The 18,993-nt window shown below is 42.8% G+C and overlaps 1 protein-coding gene across 1 annotated transcript in view; it reads right to left on the bottom strand.

Annotated features, from left to right (window-relative positions):
* The window catches only part of BCKDHB (branched chain keto acid dehydrogenase E1 subunit beta), a 295,895-nt gene that overhangs the window by 87,838 nt on the left and 189,064 nt on the right, over positions 1-18,993 (bottom strand). Inside the window, 1 exon segment of the mRNA XM_019537671.1 lies at positions 6,089-6,175. Within this exon segment, the coding sequence (XP_019393216.1) occupies positions 6,089-6,175 (87 nt within the window).

Below are 18,993 nucleotides of genomic sequence, written 5' to 3'. Positions count from 1 at the left end.
GGTGGGCCATAGGGGGCCCATGTCCTTCCAGATTTCTGTGCCGACAGTGGGGTGTGGGACTGCAGCCTGTCAAGAGCCAGGACCTGGTAGCAGCAGGGACAGCAGCAGCACAATTTCTGCACTGACAGTAGGGCATGTGGCTGCAGCATGGCCAGAGTAAGCTCTCAGCAGCGGTAGGGGGTGGGGTAGAGTTATACCCCCCCATGTCAACACTTATGTGTGATCTATCATACAATATATGGGCAACACCACTTCTCCCCTATGTTTTAAAAAAAGAATGGGCCAGTCATTTGTACATGAAGAGACATATTAGGCAGCATCACTTACAGTTCATGAAGACATTACGCTTGGATCAACCTACCTAAGGTTATGTCAATCTAAGTACTGAGCTGTAAACACGTTCAAGCCAGACATTTCCATACCCAACCACCTTGACTGGGCTATCTCCTGGCAAGATGTGGGCAGCGGCATACCCCAGAGGTCAGTATTTGGCCCAATGCTATTCAACATCTTCATTAAGCCCACTGGCCAAGTTCACAAACAACACCAAGATATGGGTTTGTGTGGACACACCCACAGATAGCCTGCATATATAAGCAGACCTAGACAGGCTGGCATGTTGGGCAGAACGGAAACTGATGAACTTCAATGTAGAGAAATGCAAAGTGGTGCATCTGGGAAGGAAGAACCCCCAGCACATCCATAGGCCGGGCAACGCTAACCTGACCAGCACTACAAATGAAAGGGATCTGGGGGTAACAATAGACCCCAGCATGAATATGAGCTGGCATTGTGACCCAGTAACTCCTAGGGCCAATAAAACTTGGGCATGCATCAATCAATGTATCTCCAGTAAATCCAAAGAAGTGATTCTCCCACTTTATTCAACGTTGGTGTGGTCACAGCTGGAGTAGTGTGCTAAAGCTCGGAAGGGTCCAGAGAAGAGCCATCCATATGATCAGAGACTTGCATGGCAAGCCATATGAGGAGAGGCTGAGGGATCTTGGACTCTTCAGCCTTAAGAAAAGAAGGCTGAGAGGGAGTCTGACTGCAGCTTACCGCTGTATCAGAAGCGTACATCAGGGGCTCGGTGAACAACTGTTCACCAGGGAGCCCTGGGGGAAAACTAGAAACAATGGCCACTAACTCCTGAAAGATAGTTTCAGGCTGAACATTAGAAAAAAATTCTTCACAACTAGGGTGTCCAGACTACGGAATAAGCTCCCCATAGAGGTGGTGCAATCACCTACCCTAGAACTCTTCAAGAGAAAACTGGGCTGTCACCTGACCCCAGATGTCTTTCCTGCTCATGCAGGGAGTTGGACGCAATGATCCTTTGGGATCCCTTCCACTACTATGATTCTATGATTTTTAGCCCCCAAAACTTCCCAGCTTTGGATGGACAATGCCCCACACCCCCTCCCCCACAACAGACCCACCAACCCCTCTGCCAGCCCCCCCATCATCGCCAATCATGCCAACTACATTCCCCAGACCAGCCAAACCTGCCCCCCCCCCACAGCCCTACTAGCTCCCCTGATTCCACCCTGACTTAGTTGGATTGTGTTTCCTGCATAGCTCTCAGCACCAGCAATTGTGGGTACACACTGCACCCAAACTACAACTGGGAAACTGAAAATAAGCTGCAAGTTCATAGATCAGGTACGGTGAAGGTGTGCATGTACCCATAGTTGCTTAATGTAGGGTAGATGCCTATTGCAGATGGTCAGGAGACAGTCAGATTTGTAGACACTTCTCCCCATCTTCACTGTTTCCTATTGGTTGGCTTAGCTGTTCCCCAACTCAGTGCTGGGAATCCCACTTCTAGGTATGTAGGTCTCCCCATTTAAAGGGCAAGCAACTTATAACAATAGCAGCCTTCAACTACCTGAAGGGTGGTTCCAGAAAGGATGGAGCTAGAGTGTTCTTAGTGGTGGCAGATGACAGAACAAGGAGCAATGGTTTCAAGTTGCAGCAACATAAATTTACATTAGCTATTAGTAAAATTTTTCTCACTAGAAGGGTAGTACAACACTGGAACAGACTGCCTAGAGAGGTTGTAGAATTTCCATCCTTAGAGGTTTTTAAGTCCTGGGTAGACAAAGCCTTGCCTGGGATGATATAGCTGGTGGTGATCCTGCTTTGAGCAGAGGATTGAACTAGATGACTTCCTGAAGTCCCTTCCAACCCTAATTTTCTATGATTCTATTTACCTAACTTGGATGTTTTAATTAAATTCCTAAAGCTGGTGACTAACTTCTTTTTAGGCAGAGGAATGCTTAGAATTACCATGCCTGAATCTTTTTGAGAATCTTGCCATTTGCATCATAAGACTTGAGATGCAGGATAGTAGTCTGAAGACAGATAAGGAGATTTAATAGACTATTTTGCTAATGCAGAGAGAATGCTAAATAAAGATAAACGGGCTGGTCCTTACCCATGCAACTATTTGCATTGATCTCCTTTTATAAAGCTACATGTAATCTCAAAGCTAAGTCTCTTTGCAAAATTACTCTCATCTCATTTTCTCCCTTTTGTTTTATTAGGGAATGACTGTTTAACTGGGTAATATGTCCTTTATATTATAAATGCTCTGCACTTGACAGTCTGGTGTCCTTCCTCAATGAATACTTCAGAATATTAAAATCCCCACACCACCATATTCTGCTTTCAGACCATTTTGTTCTTAAAGAGGCTCCACACTATGAAGTTTAATTTCAATATCAAATTTCCCTATGATTCAAGAGAGTACTGATCCACCATTTTGGCTCACACCCATTTGTTTAGATGAGATGTTTGTAATGATAGGTCTCTTCAGAAATGACCTATGTGTTCTTTATTTGCCTTTTTTGTAGGATGAGAGACCTCACAGAAAGGATGGAAAAACTATATGGAAACTTACCATCTACTCCAACTGGACTCTTTATTGAAGTCTTATTACTTCCATGTGTAAATTGAACTTAAAACCAACTGCAATCCCCAAGATTTTTGGCATTCTTACTGTGAGTATATCCAGCAAAAAATATTTTAATTTTTCCTTTATACTTTTATGGAAGGATCATATCAGACATGCAGACCTTACTTTACTGTTAAAAGAATATATATTATAAATGAATAATAAAGCTAAATCTTAATTATGCCTAAAGCAGGGGTTGGCAATTATATGGGCCAGAAGGCCACTTGGTGAGCTATTTATAGCCTGGGTCAGCACCCTCCCTTCATCCCCCACAACCACTCAGCAAAACTTCTGAAGTGGCTCTGCCCTGGAGGCTGGCCCTGTGCTGCTGCTGCCCAGCAATCCTGGCCCAGCCCCAGGGTCTCCATAGGCAGGGTGCACTCAGCCAAGCAGATGGGATTGGGCTGTGGGTGGGCAAGGCATGACATCTAGGAATGGGACTGTGGCCAAGGTCAGGGCTGAGGTGGTGGCAGCGCAAATTCAGGGCTTGGAGCAGAGCCACGATTCACTCCCAGCACACCCCTGCCCATGGAACCAGCACCCATTGTAGGGATGGGTGGGTAGCAGATCATGGCTCTAACCTGGGCCATGGTCCAGTGCTGTCACCACCCTGTAAATCCCAGCCCCAGCCCTGCTCATCATCCTACTCCCAGACACCACTCTCCTGTAGCCCATGGTCCCATCACATCCACCAGGCCAGGCATGCCCTGCATGAGACCCCACCAACTTGCTCCATCCAGTGGCCCTGATGGTTGCTACAGGGTGGCCAGCAGTTGCAGTGATACTGGCAGCAGTAACCAGAAGGTGCTGCCACTGCTGGGGCTGGCAGGAAGTGGAGTCTAGCTCCTGCATTGCCTCAGCCCCACTGTGCATCCAGAGGCATGGGACCAGCTGCACATGCCACAGCCCAGGCTGCCTCCTGCGCCTGGGCTGGGTGGGGCTGAGGGGCATGCTGCAGGCCGGATCCAGTCAGTGGACCATATTTTACCCACCCTGGTCTAAAGCAGTGTTCTCTTAAATAAGAGTTGTTATGACAGAGAATATGCTTCTTAAATTATATTTCAAAATATGCAAACCTGATATGCTTTTAAGTATGGGCATTATTAAATTGTTGATACAAAATATTTTTAAGAGCAAGGAGACATAAGTAATAACAACATGTTATATGCAGGACAATTCCAGCTAAATGAGTATCATTACAAAAATGAAATGCAGAATATATATATTCTGTACTTAAAACCTGTTATATTTAGATTTGTTTTAAAGTACATTGTAGGATAAATTAGCTAGTATTGCTCAAGTATAACTCCCAGTTATATCAATGTATGGACCACATTCCAAAATAAATAAATAAATTTTATATAGTATCTATTATGAAATGGCCTTTGTCTTACTTTTATTTTCTAAATAAATACCACTAGCGAAGGAGAAGTTTCAGATTATGGGCTCATGAGGAATGAACCAAATGCTCAGAAAATGTTTTTCTTATCAGAATGTTGAAGAGAATAAAAGTCACTTAAGAGAAATACATAAATAAAATGACGTCTCTCTCTCAAATTAAACAGTTGAAGTGATTTTTTTCCCCTTTGGTTATTTTATTTCTCCTGTTTTGTATTGATGCATATGCTTTTATTTTTAAAATTTAAATTAATTAGTACATGGTTTTCACATGAACTGAGAAGTAACCTTTAGCATTGCTGCTGCTTAATAATTAAATGGAAATTGTAAAAAAAGAACTCTGTCACATTCTGTTTTCTTTATTTTATATTTTGTGGCACATTAAAATCCCTAAAAGAGAGAATATAGAATTTAAGAGATTTGAAGGCATTCAATTTGGTGTATTTTGGTTGGGTATCACATATTTTTCTTTTTCAATAACAATATAAAAACACTTAAAGTGTCAGATTTGGCTCCTTTTATATCATGATTACTGTCCTTTTATGCCTTCAGTAGTCTTACTGTAAGCTATAAAAACATCTGAGGAGATCAGACATTACTTGTTGTCTATAAGGATGACAGGATCTAGTCCTTACACAGTGAGATTATATTTTGTGGGCTACAATACTAGGGTCCTCAGAGGAGGCTGCCTACAGTATCAGTCATAATGAATTAAAATTTTCAGAAAGGTTTTAGTTCATAAAATAAGTTTTTCACAAGATATGTATATTTTAGCTCCTTTCATTAGATTGATCTTATTACTTCAGATAATTAAGACAAATACAAATACCAGAGGTTTTTTGTTCACCAATAGAGAAAAAATTGCAAAGCTAAAGGCTTACAGGTTGCACATTTAAGCTTTACATGAGATAGAAAAGGTTGTAGAATTGGATCCTTAATAAGGAGACACTGAATAGAATATGGAAGCATTATAGTGTATTGTAGCAGAGGTATACTTTGTTTCTACTTTATTTAGGCTCGAAAAGCAAAAGAAAGGGGAAGAATCTGTTTGAAGACAATGACAAAATGAGAACAATATTTAAGTAAATTTGGCAAGAACTAGCAACAGTACAAAGGAGATTTTTTCCCCACAGTCAGCAGCACAAACTGCATATTTTTCAGTGAATGTTTGAAATGAAAACCTTTGTCCAAATTAAAATTAAATTCTCCACTTCGCAGCTGCTAGCATAAAGTACTTCAGATATGCTGTATCCTAACCGCTCAAAACTAATATATACACTTAATTAAAAATTGAAGGCCAATCTTGCAAGACATGTTCTAGAGCAAGATTTGTTTAGTGGAAGAAAAACATCATAGACTCAAAAAACATAATATAAGCTGCATAAATGCATGATGCACTAAAGATGTGTAATACACACATGCAAAGAGTTGGATCGTAATATTTCAGAAACATCTATTAAACTTCATTTAACATGAAATATGATCCAGTCAATTTCAAGACTTCTCTTATATTATGCAGCAAATGACTTCAGCTGTTATTGTTGTGGAGGTTTTGTCTCCTTTCACCAGATTTATTCTCTCAAGATTATAACATAGTATTAAAGTGATGGAAGCCAAGTTAGAAATTTTAACATGTCATTTAGAAAATCCAGACCTTTTAATTCAAAGATAAATATTATTTGTTCAAATAAACACATTTTGGCATGCAAAACAAATGTAATAACTTCAACATACCTGAACAGTAGAACTAATCTCAGCTGCAAAGCCTCCTGTCAAAGGGGCCTCATGACTGATCAGTAATCGTCCAGTCTTCACCACTGACTAAAAAGAAACAAGAAAACTGATTTTAAAAACAAAGCTGTACCTATTTGTAAAGATATAACAACTGTAGCTATTTAATTTTTTACAAATTTACTCATGGAAAAATATGAATTCTGTCATTTTAGTTAGGTCATTAAAAATATACGCTATTTCTTCCTTTCCCAATGCAACATTTTAGTTGGGCAGATGAATGGGCCTCAAGAGCCAAATGCTGACATTAGCAGAATAGGAATTAGCAACTAAAGTTTTTTTTGCAACACATCATCAATAGCTTTATCCTTAGACTCCATTATTTTGAATTGACCTTATCAGTGTAAACAATGACATTTCTAAAGGAAAACAAAACCTAAACTGGATGAAACAATTCAGGCTCAGTCCTGAAAATCCTGAAAACACATGTGTAAATGTATTCTTCACTAAGTTAAGTCTTGCAGTGGGTCCCAGGTAACATTTACAGAACATGTAAATAATGGATTGCTTCCTAAAGATATCCGAGAACCTAAACAAGAAATTTATAGTGCAATTATACGGAATAAATAAGTATCAAATACAAAAAAAAATTAATTTAATGTGGCCTGCTCAACACAGCACATAATATTTGCAGCATGTTGTCATATAAACTGTTTATAAACAAGCACTGATCTTTTTTTTCTTTTATATTGTTGCTGTTTAGTTTTGTTGTGAATAATAGCATAACGAAGGTGGGAAAGGGCAAGCAAGGTAGCAGATCTAGGTGCCAACCCAGAGTGGAGCAGAGACAAAAAAAAGTAGAAGCAACTCTCTGCTGTTGGATCACAGCTGCTGCTGTGCTGCCGGCAATTGCAGCCAGTGACGCTGCCCGCAAACAGCACTGCCACAAAGCATGTTTAGGTTCACTTTATGGCTCTGGTTGTGAAACATAAGGACAAAAGTCAAAACACCTTTAACCACATGAGAATTTCAAAATTCCACTATTTCTCAGCATCTTGGAGTATGTTATTGTCAATGTTTGCTAAATCAATCTGAACTGAGCAATACCAGATACCTAGGAGAGTCAAAAAATTGACACCCACGTTTCACTTTTCATTACTAAGTGCATATAAATTTGTAAGAACTTCTGGAGATGCAGAGGAGGGGAAAAAATGAGCTGTACATTTATATTTCCAGGGTAGTTGTAGTCAAGTTTTTAAAGATAAGTACATTGTGTACTACTAGTCCTCAAGTGGAAAACCCCAAGAGAGAATTAGCTATCAGGTCAAATTTTCCTAAGGTTTTGCTCTTCAGTTTAAAATCTGGGCTGAGGCCATCACAGCATAAACTCTCATTGACACTTTCTCTAATAAGGCAGCGATACGGTATATTTTAGAACAGGGAGTGTCAAATGCCCTTGGCTCCTTGGGCCAGATGTGGCAGTGGAACAAGCAGCAGAGGTGTTAACCATTGCAGGGATGAATGCTTGCCCCTCTGCTATTAACATATATCCCCAGTGGGGCTCAGTATGCCACAATTCAGCAATGGGCTGTGCCCCTCATGGCCCCTACCCCCAAATTCCCTCTAGAAGCCACACAGACTGAATGGGTTTGGGGGGCTGGATTTTTCTAAAAGATAAAATATAGCTTTCTTTTGCTGTCTTACAGTTTCAACTCTGATTGGAGTACTCCTGATTTCTATCAGAGACCTAGGAGTGTGTTAATAGATCTGAACAGCTGGACTACAGATGCACTGGGTAAGTGACAGTTCCATAAGCTGTATACTATACACTGGAGTAAAAGGACAGGAAAATCATTTAAACAGTTGGAAAACAAAGTGTCATTAAGTAGACTGGTTCTTGAATTTCTTGTCTCTTGCACTGGAAACTCCTATAAAAGAACAGGAGACATTAACTGCTTCATAAATCTACCAAAATTCTTAGATATTTTTCCTCACTGCGGACCAAAACATACTACTCAGTGCACTAAAGTTTGCATAAACTTGCATATGATGAAGACATTTTTAAAAATCTTTTTGGGTTTTTTTTTTAAGAAGGTAATCTGTTTTTAATTATTCTTAACAGAATCTGTTCAGAGGTTTATCTGCTGTACATTGAACAGTTCCAAACCATTTTTAAAATTACCACACATTTTTGAGAATAAGACTACATGATATTAAGAATAGTGTAAAGAATAAAAGGTTCAACTATGAAAAACCTAACCTGTGCAAGAAGTGTTTTATTATACAGTTAGTCTCACTAACTCCAAGAAGGCTGTATGCATGTGCAAGACTGTTAGAGTTTATAGGATCAGACTCTAAAATGAACTGTATAAGCCAGTATTATACTGTAAAAGGCTGGAAATTAGCCTAATGTTCCATCATTAAGATTATCAATAAAATGTAAGGCTATAAGCACACACTCTTACTGGTCAGCTCATCTCCATGAATAACACAGTCCATAAGACTTCACTGTATTAATTCCTGCTTCAAGTTCAAATAGATGCACTCAGATAAGACCAGAATAACATACAACCATTCAATCTTATTTTTAAAGAAATTGCATTGCAGACAATCCACTAAAACAGTTGGCTATTTTTTCCCAAAAACTGTTAAAAAATGGTTATTGTTATACGTTTGTCTCTTTGTACCTTTATAATTTATATTGAAGCACTATAATAAGACTGTAAAAGAAAGCCCAGCTCACCCCTTTGTTTTTATACAATAAAAAGATTACTTTCGTGACAAAGCAAGTTTTCCAATCCTTTAATTACTTGTGTACTTTCTGCTTCTCAGTTTCCTTCCAACCGTAGTGTCCTATACTGTATTTGTTTCTGAGAAAAGGAGGGAAAGAGGCAATACATGCCAACATGTATACAAACAATACAATACCTCCAGAACTCTGAAAAGTAACCTTATTTTCTCCACAAAGGCAGATCTCAGAAGCAGAACACAGAGTGACTACAGGACCACTCTGCTAACTGTGGCATCTACCTATGAGGCTTCTGAAATGGGATGGTGCTTTGTAAAGGTATGTACAGAGCTCCAGGGGGCTGCCTTAAAGATGTCTTCATGGAAACTGGTTAGGGAAGTGGCCTGGTCTCTGGTAGTATGGACCCAAACACAGGAAGCAAGGGTAACCCGGGTGGTACCCAGTTGTATACCCCAACTCCAAATGAAGGGAAGTTAGTGGGTGCAGGTATACTGTGGGAGGCATAGCTGCTTAGCTGTCCACAGTTCCCATCCCCTCCCTACAGAGCAGAGCCAGGACACATGATGAACCATAACTACAGTACATACAAATTTAATAAGATACAAAAGTTACAATATTAACATACATACATAAAATGCATGGACTATGTGCTACATATACATATGTGGCACACAAATACTCTCTATTAGCCCCCAAACCCACTCTCAGAAGCCTGCCCTCTGATGCCCATTGGATTGGGACCCCAGGCTCTGCCTCCCCACTCAGCGCCCTCCTGGCTCAGGATGGAAGGGGTCCTCAAGGCTGACACTGTGATTGGATTTAGACAATGAATAGTAAAACGTCTAGCACTGGCAAATTGGTAATTAAATATTCATAAAAGTTTTCCACAAACATCTATACATTCCTATAGAATCATGAGGCGCAGGGTTTACAAACAATAAGGCGCAGGATCTTGGAGAAAAGCAAGGAATAGCAGGCTACACGGGCGCAACAGCTTGGCCCCAATATAAATGACCCTTAGGGAGGGAAAGAAAGAAGGAATACCCTGACTCCTTTGGGGCCCAATGAGGCCGCCCTCATCTCCCAGGGCCAGACAGTTCCTCCCTCTGCAGGGGACCCTCAGCTGCTTTGAGGCCCTTCCTGCTTTCAGCCCGCTCTTGGCCCTGTGCACTGTTCCATGCACTACCGGCCCCTCTTGGCTCTGTGTACTGTCTGCCCCCTGCCTCGTGCAAGGATTGGGGACCCAACCGCCGTGTGCCATTCAGGGGTCTCAGCCCGCTCCTGGACCCTCTGTGCACCGACCTGTGCACCATCTACCCCACCTCATGCAAGGGTTGGAGACCCGAGCTGTCTGGTGCAGCTCCAAAGTCTCAGACTGCTGCCAGACCCTCAGTGCACCGTCTGCCCTGCTTTGTGCAGGGGTTGGAGACCCAAGCTGCCCTGTGCAGTGCCAGAGTCTCAGCCCACTCCTGGGCCCTCCGTGCACTGACCTGTGCACTGTCACCACGCTCCCTTCATGCTGCTCCCTGTCCAATGAGATCTCTTCCAGGCGCTTGTGCAGCAACCGCTCCACCCCACTGGTTTGTTCAGCCAGCTCTTCTCAGCACTCGTCATCCCTCGTCGAAGCTGCCTGCATGCTGAGCACATTGCTTTTTTATCCTCTCGGGAGGTTGCACCCCCAGATTGAAGATGGACCAATCAGAGAGAGGTGGGGTTAGTCCCCTCTCTGGTCTGTCTTTTCACCTCACCCCCAGGTAGGGGCGGGGCAAGCCTTTCCCCTGGCCTTCCCTGATTGGTGGGAAATGCCCCACCAATCATTCTAAGCCCTTTCAAGCCAGTGAGTTGGGCTGCTGCCAGCAAGCCTGTCACACAAGCTCCATCTTCACAGTCTCAAAGCACTGTTTTATGCAGTCCAATACCCATTTAAATCTCTCAGCTATGGAAGCAGAGCTGTGGAGACTTCAGAAATGGTCTGGTCCTGTTCAAATACGAGCTTAAGGTTTACTTTACAATGAGGGAATGGAGGGAGGCCTCTGCTCATGGAGCATGAGGCTTCAGGGAAAAAACAGCTAAGTTAATTTACTGACTTAGATGCAATTCAGAGATCACCATGGGCAGAAATTTCAGGCGAGTCCTCAGATTCATGTAACTGGGTGAAAGATAATATAGGCAGGGCAAAGGTGTGGATCTCACCTAGCCATCTAACCAGGTATGACCACCACTAAAAAAAACCCCCATCTTCATGGACAGACAAGAATAGCAAGTTGCCACGGACTGAAATGGTCATCCTAAAGAGGTGTAAGGATAAGGGTTCTTTATGGCCCTTATCAATATTTTATTCTTCCTAAATTCGACTTTTTCTTTGATATCAAATTACCATTTTCCCATTAAGTATAGCGGCAACATAGTTTTTCTATACAAAATGTTTAGAGCTATTTTTACTTTGCCAATATGATAGGCTGAATTTTTTAATCGGTGTACTCCTTTTCTTGAGATTTTTTGTGAGATTTTGCCTTCTTGGATGTTTATTAAAATATTCTAAAACAGTTTCAATTTGTTTCCATTAGTTATTCACATTTTTTATTTAAGTTCTTCTCTCAGGTGACTCAGCTGATAATTGTTTTAAACTTTGTACCTGAACAAGGCCAAGTACACAAAGTACCTCATTCTGTTTGCCTGTAACAAATGTAATGCAGCTATGATCACTTGCACCCAAACACTAAATTTTAGTTGTAATGTCATCCTTTCCCTTACCTGTCAAATAATGGCAAAAGTGCTCAGCAAAAATATCCAAATATTTTTAAAAATAAATTTCAAACGCACATAATAATGTAAAAGTGCTTCAAGGCATATGATCTTTCAGAAAACTTTGCCACATAAAGAGAAAAGAGAAAAATTTAATTATGACAGCCTTCCTGGAATGCCTAAATCCATTTCATGTCTATATGTAATACGTGGGATATAGTCTTATCTTGCAGGAGCTGACTGGTCAAAAAGAATGGAAAATAGCAGCTTTACAACTGACTGTGCTGCTATCTACAATGCACAACAGAAAAACTGTTAATCAACATTTGCAGAGGGATAATACTTTTCTATATAATATTTATTTCTAAAATTAAAAATTACACACTGATAAACCTTAAGCCATAGCTAATCCATAATTGTTTAACCAAGTATGTGGTCTCAGAGATAACCAAAAGACAGTAGTGGTCCAAGTGCGTACCCTTATCTATCAGATGTGCATAATTTGTTGCCAGCTGGCCTGGAATACAATATAGCAGCAACTAGCAATAGGGGCCTCATTCTATGCGACTGAAGTTAATGAGCGCTATAATAGCATAAAATTGAATATTATGATGATTCAAGACATATTTTTTAAAAAACAGCAGTAACCCATTATTTTCTGACTTCCCTTACAAAGTCCTCCCTCCTTTAAAGAAATGCTAGCAAAGCGCAGCTTTCACAACTCATGCTGGAGCATTTTCTTTGCCTTTTTTACTTGCTGTTTGAATAAAGGACTTCTCTCTCCGCACAGCCTTATATTTTACGGAACCCTTATGTTTACATTCAATCTTTTTGGCTTCCAAATGATCAAATAACAAAACACACTCCACAGAAACTTTAGCAACTTCTGGATGACTCATGGAACCGAGAAACAGTTTTTCTTCTTTTAGAACATAATCCAAGTTACTCATGGCAAAAAGTGTTGCTATCTAATAGCTAATCAAGGATGGTACTAATTAGGCCACTAAAGGTTGAGACTTCCAATCTTTGCTGGAAGCTGCAACACATAGTCCAAAGATTCAGGAAGGATGAAGACCTTAACTCTCCTTGACATTATTAAGGTTTTGTCCACATGGGGATATCAGTGCACAATAACGTAGGATATGAATTTATACTGCTTATGCAGAACATTATCATTACAAACATATTTTTGTCAGATTATAAGAAAAGCAGCTTGTCCAGCCTGATAAAGACATTTGTTTTAAATGAACCTGTATTTTTGCAAAACTCCTATTTGTGAATGAGGCCCAAAGGGTTTTCTGAACTGTAGCCCGTTGTTTTTTCAGTTAAGTTGCTCTGAAAATTAGTTTTCTTCTCCCTAACCACACTCCATATCCAAAACCTTCTATAATCATTTTCCTACTCCGTTCATAAGTCATCATTCTGGCAGCTTCCCCCCACCCCTCCCCATCTCTAAGTGCTGACAACAGAGGGAAATAATATAAGTCTGGCAACTTATAGTTCCAAAATGTAAGTTCTGACATCACCACAACATGTTGTGTCCTGACTGGTGAAAAAAGCCTGATTGGCTTAACTAAAAACGAGTTTGTTAACCAAATGTATTTTACACTTTTACTTTAAACATACAACAAGGGTACAATTTCCCCAGCAACCAGCTACTTCACTACCAGAACAATAACCCTTTAGGGAATGATCAAAAGCTAAAAGAATAAACATTTCTGCTCTCTTGTGTCATGATAGATAAACTGTGCTTATTTTCTAAGAACCCATAGAATACTGTTCTCAGAATAAAAGGATTTCCAGTCCATTGCCTCAAAGATCACTATTTAAATGTGTGCTTTCACATTGAAAGAAGGTTTTAAGTATTTTCAGTCTACCTTTAGAAGTGGTTGAAGTATTTTGCACAATGTTTTCATTAAAACACATTTTTAAACCAAAATTTAAGATAAATTGGCAACATAATTTACATTTTCTTTAATAAGATTTACATTACACTTTTATTGACACGTACTAAAATCATTCTAAAAATACAGAAACACTGTTTTTAAAACATTAAAAAGCTGAGTTCTTACTATATGAACATTTTTCAAAAAGATTTTTAGAAAATAGCCAACAAATATTGCATAAAATGAAAAAATACCTTGAAATACCAATATTACTCATTAAATAGAGCTAGTCTAGAAACAGGGAATCAGTGTTGTTCTCTGCCAACTTACAAATGGTTTTAAGGGAAGATATTCCTTCAGTTATATGGTTTAACTGACGTTTCAACAAAAATGTGTCTTGCAAGTCAAGGGAAGTGATTCTTCCACTCTATTCAGTACTAATGAAACCTCACCTGGAGTGATGTGTTAAGTTTAGGGCCTCATACTTCAAGAAACATGTGGACAGATTGGAAATGGTCCAGCAATGAGTGACAAAATTATAATAGGCCTGGGAAGCATAATGTATGAAGAAAGACTGAAAGAGCTAGGGTTGGTTATTTGGTCTAGAGAAGAGAAGACTGACAGGGCTTTTAATAACTGTCTTCAAATACCTGACTCATAGAATCATAGAAAGTTAGGGTTAGAAAGGACCTCAGGAAGTCATCTAATCCAACCCACTGCTCAAGGCAGGACCATCCCCAACTAGATCAACCTAGCCAAAGCTTTGTCTCCCAGGTTCTGAAAACCACCAAGGATGGAGCTTCCACCACCACTCTGGGTAACCTGTTCCAGTGTTTACTACCCCCCAGTGAGAAAATTCTTCCTAATATCCAACTTAAACGTCTCTTTCTGAAACTTGAGACCATTGCTCTTTGTTCTGTCATCTGTCACCACTGAGACCAGTGTATCTCCATGCTCCTGTGAACCCCACTTCAGGTAGTTGAAGGCTGCTGTTAAGTCCCCTCTCAGTTTCCTCTTCTCTAGACTAAAGACCAGTTCTCTCAGTCTTCCCTTGTAAGTCATGTCCCCCAGGCACCTTGCCATTTTTGTTGCCCTCTGCTGGACTCTCCAATTTGTCCACATCCTTTCTGTAGTGCGGGGCCCAAAACTGAACACAGTACTCCAGATGTGGCCTCACCAGTGCTGAATAGAGGGGAATAATCACTTCCCTTGACCTGCTGGCAACACACCTACCAACACAGCCCAGTATGCCATCGGCAACAAGGACACACTGCTACCTCATATTCATATCACTGTCCACGGTAACCCCCAGGTCTTCTTTTGCAGAGCTGCTGCCAAGCCAATCAGGCCCCAGCCTGTGCTGGTGCATGGGATTGTTTCATTCTAAGTGCAGGATTTTGCACTTGTCCTTGTTGAACCTCATGAGATTCCTTTGGGTCCAATCCTCCAATTTGTCTAGGTCACTCTGAATCCTAGCCCTACCTTCCAATTTATCTACTACTCCCCCCAGTTTGGTGTCATCTGCAAACTTGCTGAGGGCACATGCTATGCCACCTTCCAGGTCATTGGTGAAGACACTGAGCAAAACTGACCCCAGAACTAACCCCTGGGGCACTCCACTTGATACCAGCTGCCATCTACACATCGAGCCATTGGTTACTACTCTCTGAACCCAATGCTCCCACCAGTTTTCTATCCACCTTACAGTCCATTCATCCAGCCCATACTTCCTTAGCTTGCCTAGGAGAATGTTGTGGGAGACCATATAAAAAGGCTTGCTAAAAATCAAGGTACACCAATAGCCTGGTTTGCTTCTGGTCCTGCAGGGAGAAAACCAGGACAGCCAAGCCTGCAACTGAACTCCAACTAGCTTTGAGTATCAAGGACAATAAAAAGTCCTTTTTCAGATATGCGGGGAGCCAGAGAAAAAGCAAGGGCAACATTGGACTGCTGCTGAACCAGATGGGACAACTGACGCCCAGGAAAAAAGCCATCTTATTAGACGGGTCTTTCATAAGTCCCATGGGATGCCCATGCCCACTATGGGACAGGGAGGTCCGGGTAAGAGAGAGATCCCCTGCCCTCCATCAATGCTGACCTCGTGAAGGAACACCTTGAGAGGCTGGATATCTTCAAGTCAGCTGGCCCTGATGATCTACACCCCAGGGTATGCAAGGAGCTCGCGAGCATCATAGCCCAGGCTCTGGCATGGATCTTTGAGAACTCCTGGCACTCTGGTGTAGTGCTCAAAGGCTGGAAGAAGGCCAACGTGGTGCCTATCTTCAAGAAAGGGAGGAAAGTGGATCTGGCACACTATAGGCTTATCATCCTGAACTCTATCCTGGGGAAGGTCTTAGAAAAGTTTATTAAAGAGGCTATCCTTAATGGACTGGGTGACACCAATATCCTAAGGGATAGCCAGCATGGGTTTGTTGCAGGTAGGTCTTGCTTGACCAATCTCATTTCCTTTTATGACCAGGTGACCTATCACCTGGGCAAGGGAGAAAAGAGATTGATGTCATATATCTTGACTTCAAAAAAAGCCTTCAATCTGGTATCCCATGATCACCTCTTGATGAATCTGGCCAATTGTGGCCTTGGGTCCACCACGATCCGCTGGCTGGGAAATTGGCACTGTGGCTGGGAAATTGGACCCAGAGGGTGATAACTGACAGAAGTCAATCGTCATGGTGCCCTGTGCCCAGTGGGGTCCCCCAAGGCTCTGTCCTTGGACCCATATTGTTCAACATCTTCATTAATGACGTGGACATTGGAGTCAGGAGCGGACTGGCCAAGTTTGCCGATGACACCAAACACTGGGTCAAAGCATCCACACCTGAAGACAGGGGGGTGATCCAGGCTGACCTGGACAGGCTCAGCAAATGGGCGGATGAGAACCTGATGGTGTTTAACACCGAAAAATGCAAGGTTCTCCACCTTGGGAGGAAAAACCTGCAGCATCCTTATAGGTTCGGCAGTGCTATGCTGGCTAGCACTATGGAAGAAAGAGACTTGGGGGTTATCATTGACCACAAGATAAACATGAGCCTGCAATGCGATGCTGCGGCTGGTAAAGCAACCAAAATGTTGGCTGCATCCATAGATGCTTCTCAAGCAAATCCCAGGATGTCACTCTCCCCTTGTACTTGGCCTTGGTGAGACCACAGCTGGAGTACTGCATCCAGTTTTGGCCCCACAATTCAAACGGATGTGGAGAAGCTTGAGAGAGTCCAGAGAAGAGCCATGCACATGATCAGAGGTCAGGAAAACAAACTTACGATGACAGACTGAGAGCTATGGGGCTCTTTTGCCTGGAAAAGTGGAGGCTTGGGGGGTGATCTGATGGCCACCTATAAGTTCATCAGAGATGACCACCAGTATCTGGGGGAATGTTTGTTCACCAGAGCACCCCAAAGGATGACGAGGTTGAACAGTTATAAATTACTGCAAGACCATTTCAGGCTGGACATAAGGAAGAATTTCTTTACTGTCTGAGCCCCCAAGGTCTGGAACAGCCTGCCTTCAGAAGTGGTTCAAGCACCTACATTGAACACCTTCAAGAGAAAACTGGATGCTTATCTTGCTGGGATCCTATGACCCCAGTTGACCTTCTACCCTTCGGGAGGGGGGCTGGACTTGGTGATCTTCCGAGGTCCCTTCCAGCCCTAATGTCTATGAAATCTATGAACCATATCCACCAGTTTTCCCTGCATCCACAGAGCCAGTCATCTCATTGGTTGGTCAGGCATGACTTGCCCCTGGTGAATCCATGATGACTGTTCCTAATCACCTTCTTCTCCTCCAAGTGCTTAGAAATGGATTCCTTGAAGATCTGCTCCATGATTTTTCCAAGGGCTGAGGTGAGACTGACTGGTCTGTAGTTCCTTGGATCCTTCTTTTCCCTTTCTTAAATATGAACACTAAGTTCGCCTGTTTCCAACCATCCCGGACCTCTCCTGCTCACTGTGAGTTTTCAATGATGATGGCCAATGGCTCAGCAATCACAGCAGCCAACTCCCTCAGTACTTCAGGTGCATCCCATCCAGCCCCATTGAATTGTACACATCTGGCTTTTCTAAGTAGTCCCTAACCTGTTCTTTCACCACTGAGGGCTGCTCACCTCCTCCCCAAACTGTGCTGCCCAGTGTAGTAGTCTGGGTGCTGACCTTGCCTGTGAAGACTGAGGCAAAGAAGGCATTGAGCACTTCAGTCTTTTCCTCTATCACAAGGTTGCCTCCACAATTCAGTAAGAAAGCCACACTTTCCCTGATTCTCCTCTTGCTACTGACATACTTAGTATGAAACCCTTCTTGTTAGCCTTTACAACCTTTGCTAGCTGCAACTACAATTGCACTTTGGCTTTCATGACTTCATCTCTGCATGCCTCAACAACGCCCTTATATTCTTCCCTAGTTATCTGTCCAAATTTCCACTTCTTATAAGCTTCCTTTTTGTGCTTTAACTCACTGAAGAGTCCCCTGCTACATCAAGCTGGACTCCTACCATACTTGCTAGTCTTTCTGCACATTGGGATGGTTTGTTCCTGCTCTCTCAGTAAGGGTTCTTTAAAGTACAGCCAGCTCTCCTGGACACCTCTCCCCCACAGTCTGGCTTCCCAAGGGATGCTGCCCATGAGTTTCCCAAGTGAGCTGAAGTCTGATTTCCTGAAGTCCAGGGTCCTTACTCTGCTTTTATCCTTTTTTCAGGATCCTGAACTAAATCATCTCATGGTCATTGCTGCCCAAGCTGCCATCTACTACTACATTCCCCAGCAATTCTCCCCTGTTTCTGAGCAGCAGGTCAAGAAGAGCATGGCCTCTAGTAATAGGCAGAGGGAGAAAAAAATTTGGGGGAGAGGCTGAGTTCATGTGCACATATGCATACCCCCTCCCCTCAGTGGGAAAGTCTGTTGGGGGCTGGGGGAGGAATCAGGAGGGAGTAGAGTGGAACCAGAGGCCCACTGCACCCATGCGGCTGCACCTGTGCAGCTGCCCTGGGGCCTGGGATCACTGAACAATGCTGGTGCCAATAAACTCACCATCACCCAGCCCAGCCCCAGCCCTGGCTACCTCCCAGCCCCGCACTGCCCAGGGAGGCATGGAATGGGGGCCCTGAGTGGGACTAACTTTGGCTGTGCCACTGAGCCAGGGGGGATGGAGCCCCTGGGACCCCTGTGCTTGCCCTGGAGCCACAGCTCATCCAGGAGGCATGGGTTGGGGGTGGTGGCTCCCACTGCTGCATGCATCCTGGGAAGCATGGGGAACAAGTGACCCCAATCTGTGCAGAGCAGGGTGGACAACCATTACAGACAGGGGTCAGGGCAGCACCAGACTCTTCCTGGTGGGGGTGCCATGCTATGCTGGGGATGGATGGCAATGGCACTGGAAGAAGGGTCAGCTGGGCTATGGCAAGTCTTGGGATGGTTGCAGTGGCCCCTGCCCACCCAAAGCCTCCCTCCCAGTGCCACCCCCCCCTCAGTGTAGTAGTCCCCCCCAGAAAAGCCCAGCACAGCCCCAGCCCCAGCCCCA

This window comes from Crocodylus porosus, unplaced genomic scaffold (assembly GCF_001723895.1).
Source record: "Crocodylus porosus isolate Cpor-Errol unplaced genomic scaffold, CroPor_comp1, whole genome shotgun sequence".
Lineage (NCBI taxonomy): Eukaryota > Metazoa > Chordata > Crocodylia > Crocodylidae > Crocodylus > Crocodylus porosus.
The sequence above is the reverse complement of the archived record's forward strand: the minus strand, read 5'-3'. Positions and strand labels throughout refer to the sequence as shown.